The 20,109-nt window shown below is 38.4% G+C and overlaps 1 protein-coding gene across 8 annotated transcripts in view; it reads right to left on the reverse strand.

Annotated features, from left to right (window-relative positions):
* LOC107078318 (early endosome antigen 1-like) overlaps window positions 1–20,109 on the reverse strand; it is a 153,322-nt gene that overhangs the window by 14,574 nt on the left and 118,639 nt on the right. For 6 of the 8 annotated variants that reach the window (XM_069190851.1, XM_069190850.1, XM_069190854.1 and 3 more), the window contains 6 exons: window positions 17,821–17,988; window positions 17,521–17,583; window positions 12,642–12,751; window positions 9,660–9,734; window positions 2,837–2,930; window positions 1,894–1,964 (listed from right to left, as the gene is read on the reverse strand). In XM_069190851.1, the coding sequence (XP_069046952.1) occupies window positions 1,894–1,964; window positions 2,837–2,930; window positions 9,660–9,734; window positions 12,642–12,751; window positions 17,521–17,583; window positions 17,821–17,988 (581 nt within the window). Of the gene's footprint in view, window positions 1–1,893; window positions 1,965–2,836; window positions 2,931–9,659; window positions 9,735–9,756; window positions 10,333–12,641; window positions 12,752–17,520; window positions 17,584–17,820; window positions 17,989–20,109 lie in introns of those variants that run through there. The other 2 variants (XM_069190852.1, XM_069190857.1) reach the window with 2 other exon arrangements.

A 20,109-nucleotide genomic window follows, 5' to 3' on the forward strand; every position in this document is an offset into this window, starting at 1 on the left:
TGCTAATCACTGGTACTGTGCTTCACTGTATAAACTGCAGCTGTTCTGTGATAATGCTGGATGCGGTTATTTTGGCTTTACACAGTAAACCACTGCAGTACCACAACACAAACGCCCTCCCTATCTGTCGCCCGGGGAGGGGAGTATGATTGACAAACATCTCCAGAACTATCCATAAACAGAAAGCAGCTGACTAAAGAGAAACTCCATGTAATACATTTCTGAAATTTCTTCTTGGAAAGAATGTAAACATGCTCTGAAATCAAGCTACTTCCTATCAAAAATAATAATGACATAAAAAATGTTAGTGTACTGTATATGTAGATTAAAAACAAATACATGTAATATAAAAAGACCACATATTTTATATTCCATTCTTTAATTTTCTTTTCTCAATACTTTTATTAAATCTACGCAGTGGTATAGATATGCTTTTCCCAATTATTAAAAAGACAAAAGTCATTCATCTTACTGTCTTCCTTTAAATACTATCATTAAAATGATTGACAACTTTAAACTTTATCTGTAGCCAATGGAAGACAAAACAAATTAACTCGCTGTGACAAAGAAACAGTATTTCATTAGGAACATATTAAAGCTCTGACAAGCACCGGAAAACCCACCAGGAAAATGGGCCGGTGAGGGTCAGGATTCACGGGCAGGTGGAAAGTGAGAGATGGAGATCATTTGCATTTGGTCTTTAGTGCTTTCTTCTCTGAACATAATATAAAAAAATATCATAAATTAGAAATCACTCTTGATAGCCACTGGCTTAGCATATCAGTTTATAGTTTAATTATTTCACAAGTCAAATCCTCCATTATTAATTCATAATGAGGTAATGTCCTACTCACAATAGCTTTCTCTTTCATTTTTGCTGTTGAAAGCACTTTTTGCATTTTTTTTTTTACCGTGGACATTCCCTCTACTAGAATTGTGTAAGTAGAATTCCCGACATTTTCTAGCAGAAAACACAAGCCTGTTGTGAGGAACAGGAATACATACTTTGCTAGGAGATGAAGATTTAACCATGATGGTGGACCTTTAGGTCTCAGACACACACGGTCACGCTTATGGAGCATGGAGAGCTCAGTACAGGGCTCCACCAGGTGCCCAGTGCCCTCCTGGCCTTGGGCTTGGCCCCCAGTACAGCTAGTGGGAGAGTGGGCACAGAGAGCCAGCTGACAGGGGTTAGGTCTGTATTCAGTGCTGCTTGCAAGGCAGAGAAGAAAATTACACCTCCTCATTCTTGTGTAACATTTGCAAAGAAAAACACGGTTTATTTCCAGTGAATGACGCTAAACGTGACATATATGATACCAACAAACAGCAGATTAAAAACAAAAACAAAAAAGTAGAATAAAAAAGCTCAATTTATTTTGCTGTCAGTAACTGAAATACAAAGGTGGGTGTCAGCCACCTGGTTGCTTCAATCAAACAAAATGCAACAGCCTTCTCAGATCACAAGACCTCTGTATTACACACACTACTAGTCACTGTAATGTGCAGTGCAGTAACCAGGTAACCACCACATTGTAGTCACCGAAATTACTGAAAAGGCAGCTCTCCTAGATAATCTACCAACCCCTGTTCTTAGACATAGGCCAGGCCTTTCTATATTAAAATCAGCTTCAGTGGAAGAAATAATCAGTCTTTCTTTTGGTCTTTCAGTATAGTGTATCCATTTACCAAATTGCATCTGATGGAAAATGAACTGTTTGTGTTTATTAAACAATCAGGCATCCATATTTGTTTGAAAACATTGAAACAGAGTATTTTAAAGTATTGTGTGCATAGGTATATATTCTGCTCTTTTTCCTTTCATAGCAAAAAAATGAATCACGTTGTTATTCAACTAAGTTTGTTCATGCAAGAATAGTATTAAATACTCACTCGTCCACCTCCAAACGACCTCTGTGCTGATTAAGAAGTACTTGCTGATTAGCAGAGTGACTCTGGATCGTCTGACAGGGGAGAAAATAGAAGTTCATTAACTCTCAGTACATTAACTGTGATGGAGTACATTACAAACCTCATGAATCCTCTTGGCCAATCGAGTTCTGAGAAGAGCAGTCATTACACCATAATAGATGACCATGCAGAAAAGAAGTATGAATCTGTCTCTTTAAATCCAGTCTGATTTCCAGGATTTTTACTGTATGTTAAAGAAAAGTGTGATTAACTCTTCAAGTCCCACTTATGCTAGGTTTATTTTTTTAATTGGAATTAAAATTTTGTAACATGTCTTTCTTTGCTTTTCATTAGGAGATTAAATTACTTTATACATTACAATACAGTGCCAATTTATTGCCAATTAATTGGTTGGCTCTAGTGCCAATATACACTTCTTTACCAAACTCTAAATAGCGAAAAAGCCAAACCTTTAGTTTCAGAAGTATCTGTATTATTTTCTTCATTTCATAAAGAAGTCGGAAATGAATGCCTTATTACTGATCCAGGTGAAATTGCAATAGTACTTGAATATCTAACCCTAACCCACTTCCTCAAAACAATTCTCATGTTGGCCCTCATATCCTTCAAAGTCTGCTGCATTAAGTGGATCGAATCTCAGTAATCGTTTTTTGTAATACACTGACTTTAGTATGTATTTCTTCTTCAGGTGTTAGCGTTTCTGAAAGAATCTTTTTTTTCCCAATCTGACATCATGCATCATTGCTCATATACAAATTTGTCATTGAATGTCTCTGTCAAACTCTTAGTCTCTCACATAAATGCACCCTCACAATAAATCCCCAGTGCATGCATGTATTTAATTTCACAACTTGTGCAACACATTCACCTTTTTAAAATAATCTTTCAATTATTTAATGTTTACCTTCACACGTTCAATTTCAATGTCCTTTTCTTCTAGGTCTGCTTTCAGTCTCTTAATTTCTCTTTCCATTGCATAATTTGAGTCTTGCAAATATCTGAAAAATACATAGATCAAACAATGAGGCCCTATTTTGCAGTTTGTGGAATGTGATTTTTACTGAATTGTTACAAATATCCTCAAAAGCCTTTGGGAAATATTACTTATTGTTTTTGTGATGTCCAGTGTCAATGTTTTTTTTGTTTACAATTTTAGCAATATTTCATTCTTAGAAATTTCAATAAAAAGTACTGCAGAAAATGTTGTAACACCAGTACTGTACTGTATCACTGTCTTTCATTTCTTCATCAAAACCTGGCACTTGAGCAAAAGGATAGCACAGAAGAGCATTAAATGAGTATAGCATTTAAAAATATACATTTTTCCAAATGAGTTTGTAATGCATTTTAATGATTTATAATGCATTTTATTGAGTGTTGCAGAAAATAAATTAGGAAGTGCCTCATACTGCCACAGTTGCTTAAACACAGACAGTTAAAACACACCTGCCAAGATATCTGTGCAATCAAACTAAAGTTAACATCCATTTTGATGAATCGGGCTAGGAAGAAAATAAGTCTCCAATGGCACTTAATAAGGAGGTGACAATTTTTGCAGGTGCTTTAAATAAAGTTAATTAATACTACTGAAATCTTAAGATGGTAGACATCATTTTTAGTGACCAAATGAAACACTACCACTGTGAATACCTCTCCAGGCCAGATGAAGAAACCATTAGGTTAATGAATATGAGCCTCATATCTGCGTTTCTACTAATACTGGATGTTTGATGATTCCTTACCAGTTTAGCAAATAGCTAATTCAAAAATCCATGCAATATGATTTAAAAGAAATGTGAAAAAACGAAAGAAATGTTAAAGCCATACCGTTATTTATCATATACTAGGAAATATTATTAAATATATCACATTTGCACAAGCTTAAGAACACAGTACCTCACCTAAACTATAGTATGTTATACCATATCTAGATCTTAGTAGTCTTCCCAGCCTCTTTAGCACACTAATAAAATGAAATTACCATACGAGGAGAAAAAACACAATACACAAAACTCATGATGTCTGAACAAAACAGCCCTGATGTTAACTAAAAATGCAAAATGACCCTACTGTATGTGCAATGTAAATCAGTACTTTGTAATTTGTAAATAAGAGTAAAAATGAAGTGCTTGAATAATTTAGAGATGAATTATTGTACAGAATAATATTAGTATTCTCCCTGTATTCTCCTATGGTACAGAATTAGTATTCTGAAGAAACAGTGAACTGTCCCACAATAAAATTCTAATAAACACGTACTGTATGTGATAACATTACAGATCTGGCATTACATTTGAAAACAACAATAAATGTAAGGACAGAACACACAGTAGCTTTCATGAGGTTATGTCATGAACTGTACTTCCTAATCACAAACAAAGTAAATAAAGCTTCACAGAATAAAATGGTATTTGTCTTTCAATATACTGCTGTATGGGTTAAACTTGTCTAAACCAATCTCTCGAAATCAATCATGAATCAAAAACACTATTGAAGACATCTTTTTCAAAGGAACCTACATTCAAATTCATTACAAGCACATACAAGATTTTAAGGGCACATTAGTTCTTCTAATGCCAATACACATGAGCTTTCTGCTGTGATAAGGCATACTTGTAGCAAATTACCAATTAGTTGCTAAATTTTTACAAATAACATTCCTGTCCATGATGCAAAGGTTTGATACAAGCACACAAAAACCTTTTTTTACAGCATTTGAAATGACAGCCCATCTGCAATGTGCACCATTAATGAAAACAGTGCACACGGTGGAACTCTGCTTGTTCTTCAAAAATTCTTGACTCCATGAACTCCTGACACTTTTAATAAAACATCAATACTGCCAAATGCATTTGTGTATTATCTGAATCAGAATCATCAAATCGAAAACAATGACAAGCTCAGCATGACTGCAGATCATTTCCTCATTTGGAAATGCGCAGGAAGCACAGGGACACATTGCCTGACAGAGATGCTCTGGAGACATCTTTGATCACTGTGTGTGATGCATGGAATATGTCACAGCTGTATAATAACACATATAAGCCATCAGGTGCACTTGTCATTTGCCCCTGTTGAATCAGAATGTTGAATTCCAGATTTCCTTACTGTTTGATTATAAAGTATTACTTCTCAGAATAAATATGACCTACTTAGTAGGCCCAGTTATTAGCATAGTGCCATTTTATTTAAAAAGGAAAATACAAGTCATTTTATAAACAACTCAAGCTAAAATGATCTGTCTTAACTTTCATGTGAACAATCAGAGTGTTTCATTTATAGTTAGAGCTGCTGAATGTTTAACACTGTTCTACAACCCTGCTATTGTACTAAAAGACAAGCTGGCTGCTTCACATTTTAGCTGCTGGTTTGACTTTTACCATAAATTGAAAGTGCTGTGTCACTTAAGGCCTTGGTTTTAACAAGCTCTGGTAACAAGTTCAAAAAGTATAAAGTCTGAAAACAAGACATGCAGGGAACTCAAATGTTGATTTCATTGTTAAACTAGTAACTATTTAGGCCTGAGTTTGCAGCAATTACTGTATATTCTTCCAGTTTTAAAAAGAACTCGTAGTTTCTTTCTCCTAACAAAAGGCTGGACAGTTGCAGGCCTATTCATACCACCAACTTATTACACTTTAAAGAATACAGACACGGGACAGTTTCTAAAATAATATACTTGAACATCTCTGCAGTCCAGTCTCTATTATCTTCGTGCATCTTTATGAAACTTCATTTCTGTCATTTAGGATGCTCTGTATTATTAATATTTTACTGAATTTATCAACTAACAAATTAACCCTGAGACTAATTTCTGAAAGGTGCATACTGTACACACGGACATTTCAATTTGTAGTGTTTGCATGAAGGAAAATGTACATTTGTGAATTCACATTTTAGAACTGCTGAGCACATTTATATGCATATTGGCCAATGTAAAGGGAGAGTAACCATTTGAAATAAAATCATGTTTTGTTTAAAGCTCCAACAGCATTTAAGCTTCTCACCCCTCCAGGACACCCGGAGCCTCTGTTAGAGACGTGCAGGTCTGTGGATCTCGAACAGCGCTCCGGGAGTCCTGCACGCAGACAGTTCCCTGAACGGGCAGGCCCACGTCTACAAAGGATCCGAGGGCGTCACGGCTGCCTGCTGGGCAGCCATGTTAAAACGCATGGTTAAACGATTCAGGATCCCGTCACAGGATGTCACAACCGACGCCAGGGGTTCTGCGGGAACAGGTCTGATGATTACGCTGCCGCTGCTCTGTTGAACAGCTGCATGATTATAGGCTGCAGTAAACCCTCCTGTGCCGGCCAGCCCACAGCTTCACGCCCGTGCGGCCCGGTCTTCGCCCAGGGCTACAGGTCCTGATCTCTGATGACCACTAAGCTTGCCCTTCCCCGACGAAGCCCTGCCGGTACACCCAGGGCATTCTGCACAGCAGGTCCCTCACCCCGCTGGGCAGCAGTGCTAATCCCACCAAAGGCATTCTGCTTACATGAATCTTCCCATACACCACATGGCAAGAAGCACAAAGGGAGTGGGCTAATGTATCAATGCAGCTTAGAGGATATTCCCCCCCTGGAAGGTTATTTAAATGTTTTTGGGACATTCATCACGCTGAAGCTTCAAGGGGTGGACCCACACCCTTCTAAAGGAAGCAGAATTAACCTGTTAACCAGGAAAAGAAACCAGAATTAACCATATTACTGAGTGTACTAGGTACAGCTAGATTATGTCACAGACGCTTGTCTTGATTTTCACTTGACGAGAGAAGGTGATACAGTTGCACTGATGTCTTATACCTTTTTTAAACAGCACAAATACCTTGGGGAATTCTGAATCCTGTACCGTGAAATTTAACTTGTTAGTAAATAAGAACGCGAATAAACAGGGAAAGCAAAATCAGATATGTACTGTATAAATGGTCCTGCTGCAACTGACTGCAGCAAGCTGAGGAGCAGGAGGAATTAAGAAAACGCCCGCCTTTTATAAAGATCGTGCTTGTGCCTTATCAAATGGTGCTTGCATGAAAAAAGACAAGTGCAACTAATTTTCTTCAAAAGGTATATTTCTGGATTTTAATGTTGCTTCCTGCACTTGTAATTTGGGCTGTAATGTGGAATGTTACTCTTTAAAACTCTAACAGGGCAAACGTGATTGTCAGGCTGAGCACACATTCTCGTCTCTGGGGTCTAATTATCTTCTGGGTCTCTGCCAGAGTGATTTTTCCCTGCTCTAAACTGAAGGAAAAGTGGACAATTTCTTGTCTTAAATCAGCTCCAGATAAAGTGATCATGTTTTACATTACTGTGTGTGGGATTTCTTCATCATGCAAAGCGCTGTGAACGGCACCCAGGCACACCAAGAGAGCTGCAGCGCGGAGACTGCGAGGAGCAGGGCAGAGGACTGGGGAGCAGCAAGAGCACCCCACTGCCTTCGCCCTCCTCCACAGCAGCACCCCTCATGTACAGGACCTCTCTCCCCCGGGACAGTGGAAATGCAAGAAGATCTGGCTCCTCTCACTAATTAGTTCGGAACATGAAAATTTAACCTTCAAATCCGAAATTCCTCCCAAAGCACACAGAAAAACCACAGAGAGATAACTAAGACACAGTATGTTAACATGAAAGTTATATACAGTACAAAAAAACATCTTTTGGCAACCTAAAATAAGCATCACTTTTCCACCATTGCAAAAAAATGAATATGATCATGGATTTTTTTTTTAGGAACACACTTATTTTCCAGGCATACCTTCTGAAGATTTTATGAGCATCTGAAAATACATTTTAGAAAACCTTGGCATCAGTTTTTACTTTTTTTTCCACATTACTCTTTTGCTAATCAGGAACGTTTAATGACAATCATATATTACAGAAATCACACAGTTCCATGCAGCCATTTCACAAACTAGACCTTCCCGGACCCAGGCGTATCTCCCCATGAGCAGTTCCTCCACAGAAGTGGTTCTGTATGTGCAGACTGGAGGGACAGAAGGCACTGTACTGTACATTGGAATACGCAAAGCAGGAATGGGAGTGTGTGCTACATCGCTGTTAAAGCACAGTAAACGTACAAAAGCATATGCAGTAGATGGACATCATCATGCAATCAAAATAATTTTCTATTAGTGCCCAAGCAGACCTGTTAAGACAGATGTTGGAACAATAAAAAAAAAAACTTTTTGAAACAAATTAGATTTTAACCAACTATATAAAAAAGTACAAATCGATGCCAGGCAAGCAAAATCAGCAAAGGATGTTAAAATGGAATAAAGATTTAAGAGGAGTCCTGAAATTTGCTATCTCGGTAAATCTCAGTTAAAGATATATTATGCTTAAAGTTAATAATAATAATTCATCTTTAATCAGAGTTGGGTTACTTTTGAAAGTAATCCTTTACACTTCCAACTTAGTTGTGTAAGGGATTACATTTTCAGTTAATATGGGAAATAATTTTAGGACATCAGCTGCAGTAAGTGTGTTATTTTGGATACTAAAACATCTCTTAAAAGCAATTTCCTCTAAACTCTTATTAATTTCCAAAAAAAAGTATTCCTTTACACAAGTGACTTGTAGCTGACTACTTTTCAAAAGTAATTTTCCCCAACACTAATCAGAAGTTAAAGGCCAGTGATAAATTAGGTTTGCTCAAGTTACCAACTGAAACAAAATCCTGAAACTGGTTCTGTCAGCTCAAATAGCTGTCTAAAAAAGTTGAGCTGAGAGCTCAAGCGTCCTTGTTATTAAATGTATCTCAGAACCTACCGCAAGAATCCTGTCACACTTTCTCTCAAACAACTGTGACTACTATGATGAGTGTGGTAAAGCTCATTCTGCTCTAGATATGGATAACTGCTTATTAGCCATAGCCTGCAAATTTCTTTTCCCATTCATATTTAATTAGTAATACTCTTTAATTATACTAATATACTAAAGGGACAACATTTAGACTTTCGAATTCATGTACTACATTCAATTTCCACCAAGAAATAAAGAGATACATTTAAGGTGCAATATTCATCTTTCATTCTAGAAAACGTCTGTCCAGATGAAAAATCAACTGTAACTGTAAGAAGAGGATGTAGCGCTGTATCTAACTTGAGGTACAGAAGGAAGAAGGAGGGATGGTTAAGAAAGTATTGGGCTTTTGAACTCCTTGATGATCTGAAAAGGCAGATAACTGACCAGATTTAAGAGCAAAGCAGCAGAAAAGCAGGGTTACTATACCATGTGCTTACATGTAAACGTACCAGAAATTGTTCTCTTGTTTCTGATCTGGCCAAAAAAAAGAATCCAGGTCTACACAGAACAAGTCACGCTACTAACTGCAACTCTGTCCTATTAATAACAATAATAAGGTAAGCAAATTCTCAGTGCTTGAATTACATATAAACACTGTTGTAGCTTCACACGTAGTCATTCAACACATTCATGCTGAGGGATTACACAAACCAAAAAGAAGAACAAACTGGAACCATAGTAATGTGTGATATTTATTTCAGAATATTAGACACAGCACTAGGACTTTTAAAAATATCTCATCAATCAGGCAAGAGAACTTCATTAGTAAAGCAGGCTGCAGACCGTGAACTTACCATGGGTATCAGAGCAGTTAAAGTTATGTTGAAAGTCCTTTAGAAAGTAAGTTATTTCAGGGCAGAACAGTAGCTTCAAAACCACACACACCAAGAAGCATTCATGTCTTAAAAGGTGTTTACTTACTCTTTTTCTGCACTGACTTTAGCTAGCAGCTTGTTCTGTTCTTTGATCGTTCCAGCCAATTTTTCACTAGCGTTCCTGTTCGGAGCAAACAATGCAATAAGCATTAATAAGGAGAAAGATCTTTGTGAGATTCCATGACACTACTCAATACTAATCTGCTGTACAGTAATGCCAAGTGATGATTTAACCCGACTTAATTAAAACTAATCCAATACATTAAAAAAGTAACTGCAAATTAAGAAAGTAACTGCAAACTCTGGGTTAACACTCAGCCTGTCCCCTTTAGAGTGTATTTTCAGTTCTGGAGAATTTATGGCATTTGCCCCTTATTTATTGCTCTTTCTCTCTGTCCTTACTTCATTCAAAATGGGCCCAAAACAAATGAGGCCTATTCAGGACAGGTGCTGGCAGGGGCCACTAGAGCATTTTGATCTCTTCCCCTAAGAATCTCCTGCTGCTGTCTTGGCGATGCACTTTGGATCACAGTCACTGCGCTGAAAAATGAAGCTCTGCAGCCAGAACAGCTTACGACTCCTGGTCATCGTCTCTGTCAGTTCTATGTCTTGGCCCTTTGCTGCCTTAAAGCTTCCCTCACTCACGCAGAAGCTCACAGGCCCTGAACAGCCAGGACAGCCCCTCATCGTAATGCTGAGCCATCGGCAGGCAGGTGAGGCTTTGAAAGAAAGAACGTGCATTTTGCTTTTGTTTCACTTCACAGCGTGTATCAAGAGGGATGAACACCAACAGTTCTTCCAGCACATACAAGTAGTATCACAAGTTATTGGTTTTCTAGTTAGGCCGTTACTTAGGCTGTTCCTTGCCATGTTATTTGACTGTGGAACAACAGCAAACAGCGCTTCTGAAGAGGAGCAAATTAGTGTCACACAACTGTGTGAAGACCTTTGGTGAAGTACCGCCTGTAGAAGATTGTACAGCAGCGCTGTTCTGTCCCAAATCACTCCCCCAAAATAACAGGGAAAGAAATATTTCCACAACAGGGTTCTGCTGGAAATCGTATTTACAGCAGCTAAAAACAATCTTGCACAAAATAACAGAATGCAACTAAAAAAGAAAACCGCAGAAGATGAACCTGCTCATTTAACTGTTCCACACAGTTGAATACCAATCTCCTAAAATAGTTAGAAGGTTTGAAAACTTACATCCCTGACAATGAATATTGTCTTAGAATCGGAAATGCATGTTTATCTTTCAAACAATAGAAAAACAGAAGTAATCTAGTTTTAAAAAGCAGCTGTTGTGATGTCTGCTGCTATTTAAATCCACGGACTGAATCACAATATGGTCTAACATAAATATTATTTTTTAAATACTGGTGCTGATGTAATATAAAAACAGTAATTAAAAGAACATTTTTACTATCTGTTTATCAAAGTTTTTGCAATGGTATAGCTGGAAAGAAAAATTGGAAAATCATTCAAAAACACTGGAGGATGAAAATGATTTTCAGAAATAAGCGGCTGTACTACAGTGATCAAGCACAAACAAAAGAAACTTAGGAAGTGCAGCACAAAGAAAAACAAAGCACTAATCAATAAATCGAAGTCATTATAATTTCTGTAGAGAGATCCATCGCCAAACATTCGGAATGAAAAACATACACCTATCTGACTGGCTAAGTGTTTGTAGTTCAGCTGTAGCTGCTGACAAACTGGCCGAAAGTCAAAAATAAGACTGTAATTTATTAAGCTAAACATTCCCAAAGCAGCTTACTCAAAAAAATAAGTACAGGGCACTGAAATGTGAGCTATCTGTTTTACGCGTCAGTGGCAAACAGGTGCAAAAATATATTTCAAGCATTTAACTTTTGGCTAATGGGGTCACTGACCTACCAGGTCCTCAAGTCCATTTGTAATGGAACCAGTTTGTGTCGAAAGGACCAGTTTAAATTAAATTTGTAGATCAACAACAATAGAAATGCCATTTAGAAGCACATGGGCACGCAGCAACAATGATTAAATGTTTGCTAGATGCTATTAAACTGTAACTATGCTGTTATTTGTTTTCAACTTTATTTGAAAAATGAAGAAGCCCTGGTGAGGATCCTGTGGCTGACCCGCTGGCCGTGCTCTCGGTGAACAGAGGACAGCTTCAGGAGGCTGTTTCTCACCGCAATACCCCAGACAGGATGGGCAATGGAATTCGGTGAGGGGGACAGACCCACAATTTAAGCTTTAATTTAATGACAACATACTAGACCTAACGAGCATGATGTGTTAGAGGTACGGTACGCTTGAAAGAAAGAGGCAGAGCACATTTACTCATAACCACCCCCCAGGCCTGTGCCTTACTGAAGACTGCAGATTGGATTATTTGTTAAGGATAAACAGAACCCCCAGCTGAAATTTTTGGAAGGAAACTGGAATGTGATCTGGAAATGTACACATATGGAAAAAAGAAAGCAGTCCAATAAGAATCCCTTGCTGAATTAGCTCAGTCATGCAGTGCACAGAGTTTGCACTGCATGCTCCCTTAAACGTGCCTTTATGGCTTATTCATTTTTTTAATGAACCAAAATTAATCTTATACTTCTATTATACAGTATATTCCAATTAGACCACAGGCCATGGGTGGTCTCTGACTGCTGCACAGCGCTCTATCAAACAACACAGGGAAACTCGCTTCTTAAAAGTTACCCCAGACATTTTAATGAGACCAACTAGGCCTTGCGAGTTTAGAACTGATTCAAGCCCAAGGTAACTTGAAAAAGGGGCTGTTTTAAGAAGCAAATTTACCTTGGCTCCTTGTCCGCATTCATGTTGGTAAAAAAAAAGCAACATTTGAATAGGAATGGCTTTTCTATTAGGACAAAAGCAGTAAAGGTGCATTTGGGGATGAGATTTTACTGTATTAAGACACTTAAGACGTTAGCTGCATAGCAAGAAGCTGCGAAGCAGGGGAGCGTTACAGGGAGGTGAGGGGGAGGCTACAAACATGAGTGGGGGAAGACAAAGTTTTACCTACTTTTGATCTTTGATCCACCGATCCACATTTGCCAGCACTAACTCACTCTCCCGGCGGAGGCGGCCGTTGTCCATCCTCGCTGCTTGCACAGCCTGGTGCACAGCTTCCAGCTGGGGGAGAGCACAGATCAAAGGCCAAGATGAACTCCTCAGAACACACTCTATCTAGCATACTAATAATAACCTTTACAACTTGTAAAGAATCAAGTCATTTTTCTCCACTCCTTCAAATAATCAGGGTTTCCTTGAACATGCTATTAATTGATTCAATATGCTGGAAGGAATGCCTGAAGCTTTCCCATGTCTTAGATTTACTAGTTTATTATGCTAACCATACACGGGTCTCCCACCGGTGCTGGGTATAATTCCAATCAGGTGTATTCAATTAAGTATCTCTTGATCCCACCTTTGTTCTTCTGACATGAAAATACAACAGGTTTTACAACGTTTGCGTACTGATTTTAGCTTGAAGCTTTAAAAAAATATATTAGGGAATGAAGGCATGAACTTTTTTTTAAAGAAAGCAAGCTGTCGTACAGTGGGAAAAAGACGCCACAAAGTCAGCTACAGAACCTTAAGATGAGGCTTTTGAAAAAACATTTTCTGAAAGCATTACAATGATCTGAGCAATCAGGCAAACATCAGAATTCACAGTTTATTTTTAAATGGTTTAAAAGGCATATATCCACTTTCACACAGAATTTAAAAACAGTAGTATTTATAACTAATTGTGGGAATGACTATTGAATTCCATACCATGTTATTAAAAAAGAGTTTATTTCTCTTTCACATCCATGGCATGGCTTCAAAGCATCGAAATAATTTCACATGTTATACTAGCGGCCACTTTCCAAAGGGGGGGCAGCACTGTTGGTGGGTATACCTTCGCATTCTCAGAGCGACCCTTATCATGTGCTGTCAGAACCAAAAGTTCCTGCAGCGCAATTTAAAGACACGCGAGCCGTACGCCCCTTTCACCAACACCAGCACCGTCTCCCGCAATACACACCCGACCAACACCCAGCGTTGGAGGGAGAAGCATTGAGCAGATGTAACGTAAAGGGATTGGCTGCGATTCTAAGAACTGAGCTAGAGGATCACCCATACGGAATAACATCCTAGGCAATAGCCAGGATGGATTTCGACAAGGCAGGAGAGCTCGAAACGGCAGGAACGGACACACAGAGCAAGCGATACGGGCTGGAAGCTTTGCAGGGGGCGGGCGAGAGCCGGTAGGGTGCCGGCTTTGTCCCGGGCACGTTCCCGCAGGCACCGCTCACGCCTCCGCCTTTGACTGGAACCTGGGAAGACGCTGTCAGGCCAGCGAAGGGTTCATGGTCCCCTGTGAGCTGCACTGTGATAACAACACCACAATCTGGAGGGTCTATAAAAGCCCAAGAGCACTTATTTAACGTGCTTGTGAAGATGGAGGCGCGCAACCTGTGACCTCAGGACCCAGCAGCAGCAACCTGGGCCACACTAAATAAAGAAACAATACCTTCCTTCGACTCGCACCCAGACCGTCTCATTAAAACCCAAGTACAAGTGCATCCCCGCGCCCCCTGCTCCCTCTTCAGAAAGCCATCTGTAATGCATATTAACACAGATAAAAGGGTATGCAAATGCACCAGAAGTGATTTCCAGTTTCCATAGATCTTTCAATTTTTTGTGCTTTTAGCAAGTAAAAGTTATTTTTACACACGCTGGGATCTCCATGAAATGAATATACACGTGCCCCATATATGTATATTACACACATGCATGAAATATATTGAGATATATATTTCATCACCTACCACTCACGATGACTCGATATAATGACATGTAAGGTACCATAATTCAGCCAGATATTAATGCAGATTCGATAAATTAACATATCACTCTCCACATTAGGGGATTTAACTATCTGAGGTATTGTATGCAACAGAAATGAAACACAGTCTTTACGAGGGGGACACAACTGGGAAATGTGCCTCACATCTGACAGGTTAAAGACACCGCAATCTTTGTGAGTTATGCACATGTAAATTATATCTAGATATGCATGGCCATTCTAGGCACATACAATTTACAATTTGTCTTGTTACAAAACCTCCAGGTCTCAGATCTCTAAACTTGACATTGTATTGCTTATATAATGTAGTTTTACTATTTTTAAATAAATTAAGAATATACCATCATGAACATGAATACTCATGACCAACGAAGCTTAAAATCAGTTTCATAACACTAAATGTTCCAGTTAAAAATTTTAAATGATTTTTCTCACAGTTCATTTAAGACTCAAATGTATTGATTGCAAATCATTCCAACGAATGCTTTTTACAAATTATTACTGATATCCAGTTTTACTGAAATAAACTAGAAAGTTTCCTTAATATGAGTAATTTTCTAACATCCAACTTAGTTTTCATGTGAGTAAGAGGAATGCAAGCTTATTTTTCTCTCATCCAGGTACCTGGTGCTATTATAGTTACATGGCTGGGTATTGATTCAGTTCAGGCTGTCAAAACAATCTAAAAAACCTTTGTAGCTCAGTACAAATGAATGCAGCTATTTCTCTCACTCTCTGTACAAACTTTATGAAGAAATGTTTCCTCATTGAATAAACTGAACTTATTTTAACAAGTGAATTCACAGTAAAAAGTTTTAAATAATCGAATACATTCTTTAAACATGAAAAAACTTCAGAGTTTGAAAGCCAAAGACATATTTAGAAAGTTACATTCCTCAAAACAAAACCAGATCAGATTTCATTAGAGATTCTGACCAAGTACTGAGCCCCCAGAACAGCCAGTATGGTCATATTAGCCGTGCAGAGTTTCGTAAACGTGAAAGAATGATAAAAACATTTAAAAAACATCTATCACCTCCAACCAACTTGAAACAAAAAAAATTAAAAAAAACAGAAGCACACGCAGATATAACTAATTTTTAAACGCTTCCCTGTTTCACTACAGAATGTAACAGTAGCCCAGATGCCTGATGGAAAATGACAGCCATTTGAGATCCAGCATTAATTCTGTAATCTCTACAGATGCAACAATGCAGCAACTGCTAAAACGTGAAGTTTGTAACAACATACTGTAACTGCAGAAGTTTTTCTACCAGGGTCACTATAAATTAAGTCCATGTGATGCTGGTGATTGAATAGACCAGAACAGAACAAGAAAAGACAGTCCCAGGACAGGTTTCTGGTTTGATATGCAGACATGCAAAATGGTTTCAATATTAACTGGTGTTAATTATGAATTTTAAAAAAAATAACCACACACCAACCGTGAAAATGGTTGTAAAGGTTCTGCACTGGCAAACGAGACTGAAAGGACAGGCAGCAAAGCCCATCTCCGACCTCTGAAGCTGCAGACCTCTACTGCACAAAGTACAGTACGAGTGAGCCAGACGAGTTTTCGTTTTTACACGAGATGCAGTAACTCCTGCATATCGCTTAATTTAGATTTTTAGCAGATATTCACTCTCACGGGATGGGCTCTTGTAAAGCATTGCTGAGATTCAGGTTTTTTTCTTATCTTCTTGTTGAGTTTTGTCAGTTTTTTTCAATAAATTGAGGAATTAATTTTTTTGTAAATAAAAGTTAAGTGCACAGAATATACATTATCTTTCTTATACTACAATAACAATGCAACTACTGTACTATAAATGAGCAGAAATGTTATTGTTTTTTTATGTATCAGTTAACTCGAAAACGCTATTGTTTTCATACTTGTTTCATTATGTGCTGTATTAAGGTGAAGTTTGGGTGTTTGAGGAAACATTTTTGAGTTCTGGAACCAATCAGAGATTATAACGGGAATATTATAATGGGAATTTAATTTTTGTTTTTCCTTATGGGTGTCATGGAACAAATTAAACTTGTATAACGAGGGACTACTGTACTGGTGATAGACAGGAATGCCACTGCCTGTGAAAAATGCAGTAGTGAGCTCACTCCACAGGCATCTGGAGATTCTTGGTCTCTGAGGAACTTGTGCACTGTACATATTTAACACAAGGCCCGTGATAAACAGTATGATGAATAAAATTACGGTATGTTACTCTATATGTTTGACTATAAAGTCATTAACATGTCTTTGAACAAACTTCGTGTTCAAACTGTACTGTAGGAATTACGCAGTGCATTTAACTTCGATACTTCTACAGTACGTGGCATCAACACCTGGTGTGCCCACCATTAGTCCTCAACGCACACTGAGTCACGGCACGATCTGGACTCCTGGGTGAAGCAGGAAGCTTTGGATAGCCCTCGGTGTGCTGAACTCCCATTATGGTGTCGAAAGGTCACAAGACTGCGCCGATGTGGTAGTTTCTGTTACAGTACAATATGTCAAACACGGCTCTCAAAATTCATTTTCATGCAGTGCAGTAAAGCTACTACCTACTGGAGCAAGCTGTCTGCTGAAAGAGGAATTAAAGGCACCCCACAGGAACAAAAAAATACAGCTCCCTCACACCTCTAGTGTTTTCTGCTACACAGAACTGCGAAACCAGCACCAAGTGCGGCGCAGAGCAAGGACTCCCCAGGACACACCAACGTGCAGCCTGGCAGTGACGCCGGCATGCCTGAGCTCAGAGCTGGGTTCAGGTGGTTCCCCTTGAGCCAGCACGCACGGTGAACTGGGCCCTGGTCTGATCATGGGCGATTCGGCTGGGGGCCCCGTGCCCCATGACCTGTGACCTCTGACTCGTGTGCCTCTTCTGTGTGAAGAAGTGGCCTTTGTAGAAGCAAACTCACACAAGTGTGTTGAGAAACACTGTCAGCGGCAAGGAGGTCAAACGGGGAGTGCGAAAACGCAGTTCAGCCTCTAGCCGTGCTTCAGAAACTCGCATGGCACCACATTCCAAACAGGCTCGATACTCACCTCTGTACTTGCAGCCACGAGCTTTTCTTTCAAAACTTGCTGCTCGGTTTTCAGATTCTCTACCTGTTCCCAAAATAATAAAACAGCATAAAACACATTAAATTGCGTAAACTGCATAAGTGACAAGTTTAATTCAACAATGTGAAGAAGGAAAAGTAGCAAACTTTCACAAGCCATTATCTAAATCACAAGACAGCCAATGACAGTGTATGATGAAATGTAAACTCAGTGACAATGTTTTAGAATCACACAATATTTTTTAAACATATTATTTAGTGGTTGTATTGAAAAGCATCTCACCTCCTCTACTTTGCACCTGAGCTTTTCTTGGAGAGCTCCTGCCTCTGTTTTCAATATAACTAACTGTTCTTCTTTGCTTGCAAGCTCTCTGATGGTTTCCTGGCTTGTTCTCTGCATCTGATAGAGCTGCTGACTTAGCTCAGACATTTTCTCTTCATGCTTGCGAGCCTGAGAAAAATAAATTAAAAATGCAAAAAAGTCTGTCATTTTTAGTTCTGACTTTTGTCTTTTCAGCTCTTGGATTTCTATAATTTTTATTATTATTAAGGAAAACGTCGACTGACTTGTATCAGGCAGTTTTACTCCCTGCAGCCCTCCACAAGAAATGAAAGGCATTTGTTTATAATTATCTTTCACACAATAACATACTTAACTAATGCACACAAAAAACTCTACAGGCATAAATGTACAGCCTTGGGCACAGACAGAGGCTCCTGACACAGCGAACGATTATCGAAACTAAACTGCAAAGCCTTGTGTATGAGGCTGTGATCACACTAGCTGCCTTTCAGAGCTGTTAAGAACCTTTTTTCTCCCAGCACATAAAGTAACACATTAATTCAGCATTAATTATAGAACATGTCAAACTGCATTTCAGTCAAAGCTCTCTCCCAGTCTCTGGAGCCTTCTTAATGACAGTAATTACAAGTCCTAAAAGGAATCATCTAAAATTAACATTTCTCTTATGTCTTGATAGGAAAATGTAAATAGCAGAGCTGTACAGATGTTTTGATTAGAAAAATTTACACATCTTTCTTTTGTTTCAACGTGTGTCATAGCGGACAATGATAACTTGACAAAAGCAGCAGATGTTTAATTTCTCCAAGGAACGCAGTGTATAATGTATTAAGAGGTGTAAACCTTCTTAACGTCTAAATTGTATCTTTTGAGGGTTCCACAGCTTCGTCACCACGTGTGTTTAAAAAAAAAATAATACAAAATCAATAAAACTCCAAAGTCCTGATAAATTCTTTATGAACCTGTTCTCTTCATAATCCCTCAAGGTGGATTAAATTGGTTATTTTATTAATCCTTGTTTATTTTAACTTTCAGCCTGTGGTCACACTGACAGCTGTTCCTGTCTCTTCCTTGTCTGTGTTACAGTCCTCTGTTCACTCAGGGCACAGGGTACAGATCCAACAGCCATCTCCATATCCTCCAGCTCACAAACCCTGCTCTTTGCCTCTAGACAATAAAAAGATCATCTAAATTAACTTTTAAGTGTATGACAGTAAATCCTAGCCAACTGAAATGCTTGACAGACTACATACTGTAGTAGAGATCTATATTTAATCCATGCAAAATTTCTTTCATTTTTCTTTTTTTCCCTGCAGTCCATTATTATGTTTTGAACTGCTATTGTCTGCACATTGGTTGCTTACATGCCTTTGACAGCAGAAAATAAGATAAAAAAACACAATGGAACAGTTTGCAGATATTTTTTTAAATGATGTTCCTTCTGCATCTGGATATTCTAACAATGGTAATGTAAAACATTGTGGGTAATGTAACAAATTAAACAACGTGGGTAATATAGAAATAAAAAATGTACATAGACCTAGAACATTTTTTATCTACAGTAAATAAAATTAGATCCACTTTTGCAAGGACATTCATAACACATATCGAGTTTATTAATGATTTCCAGATTTAGCTTTTTTATAGCTGGGACTCGTATTATCTAGTCACATCCACAGTGGGCCTGCAAAGATATTTAATAAAGGCTGCTGTTGGTAATCCTCTCCGATTACCTCTAACCTGCCAGCTATAACATACAGTGTGCAGCAGCTCCTCAGAAGGACATCACACTGGCACCTGGTATGATGTTTGACAGCTTATTCTGCTGCATCAAGCCAGTACAAAATTACTTTTTTTCCAAATCCATTCCTAGTTAATAACCAAAGGCAATAATGGTATTCTGTATGTGCAAGTGCATGGAGAAGCAAAATGAAGCAGCAGAGAGGAAAAGATTAAAGAGTGACGATTATAAAGAGGAGATAAAAACACACACACACTGGTCTTGGAGCTCACTACAATGTTTCAATTATAATACCATGCAGAGTGCACGACAGACCACTTTGGAAAACCCACTCCGTGATTCCGAGAAACACAGGGGAAAATTTCTATTGTGTTTATACAAGACGCATTCTTAGTCTATTTGAAACATATCAACATTTCAAATTTTCCTTTATGAGGTGTTCGTGCGTATCCCTGGGGAGAAGCCAGAGATTTATCTTTTCTTTAAGTGTATTAGAATTTTCTTTTCCACTATCTTACACACTAGGAGGA

Source organism: Lepisosteus oculatus, chromosome 6, assembly GCF_040954835.1.
Source record: "Lepisosteus oculatus isolate fLepOcu1 chromosome 6, fLepOcu1.hap2, whole genome shotgun sequence".
Lineage (NCBI taxonomy): Eukaryota > Metazoa > Chordata > Actinopteri > Semionotiformes > Lepisosteidae > Lepisosteus > Lepisosteus oculatus.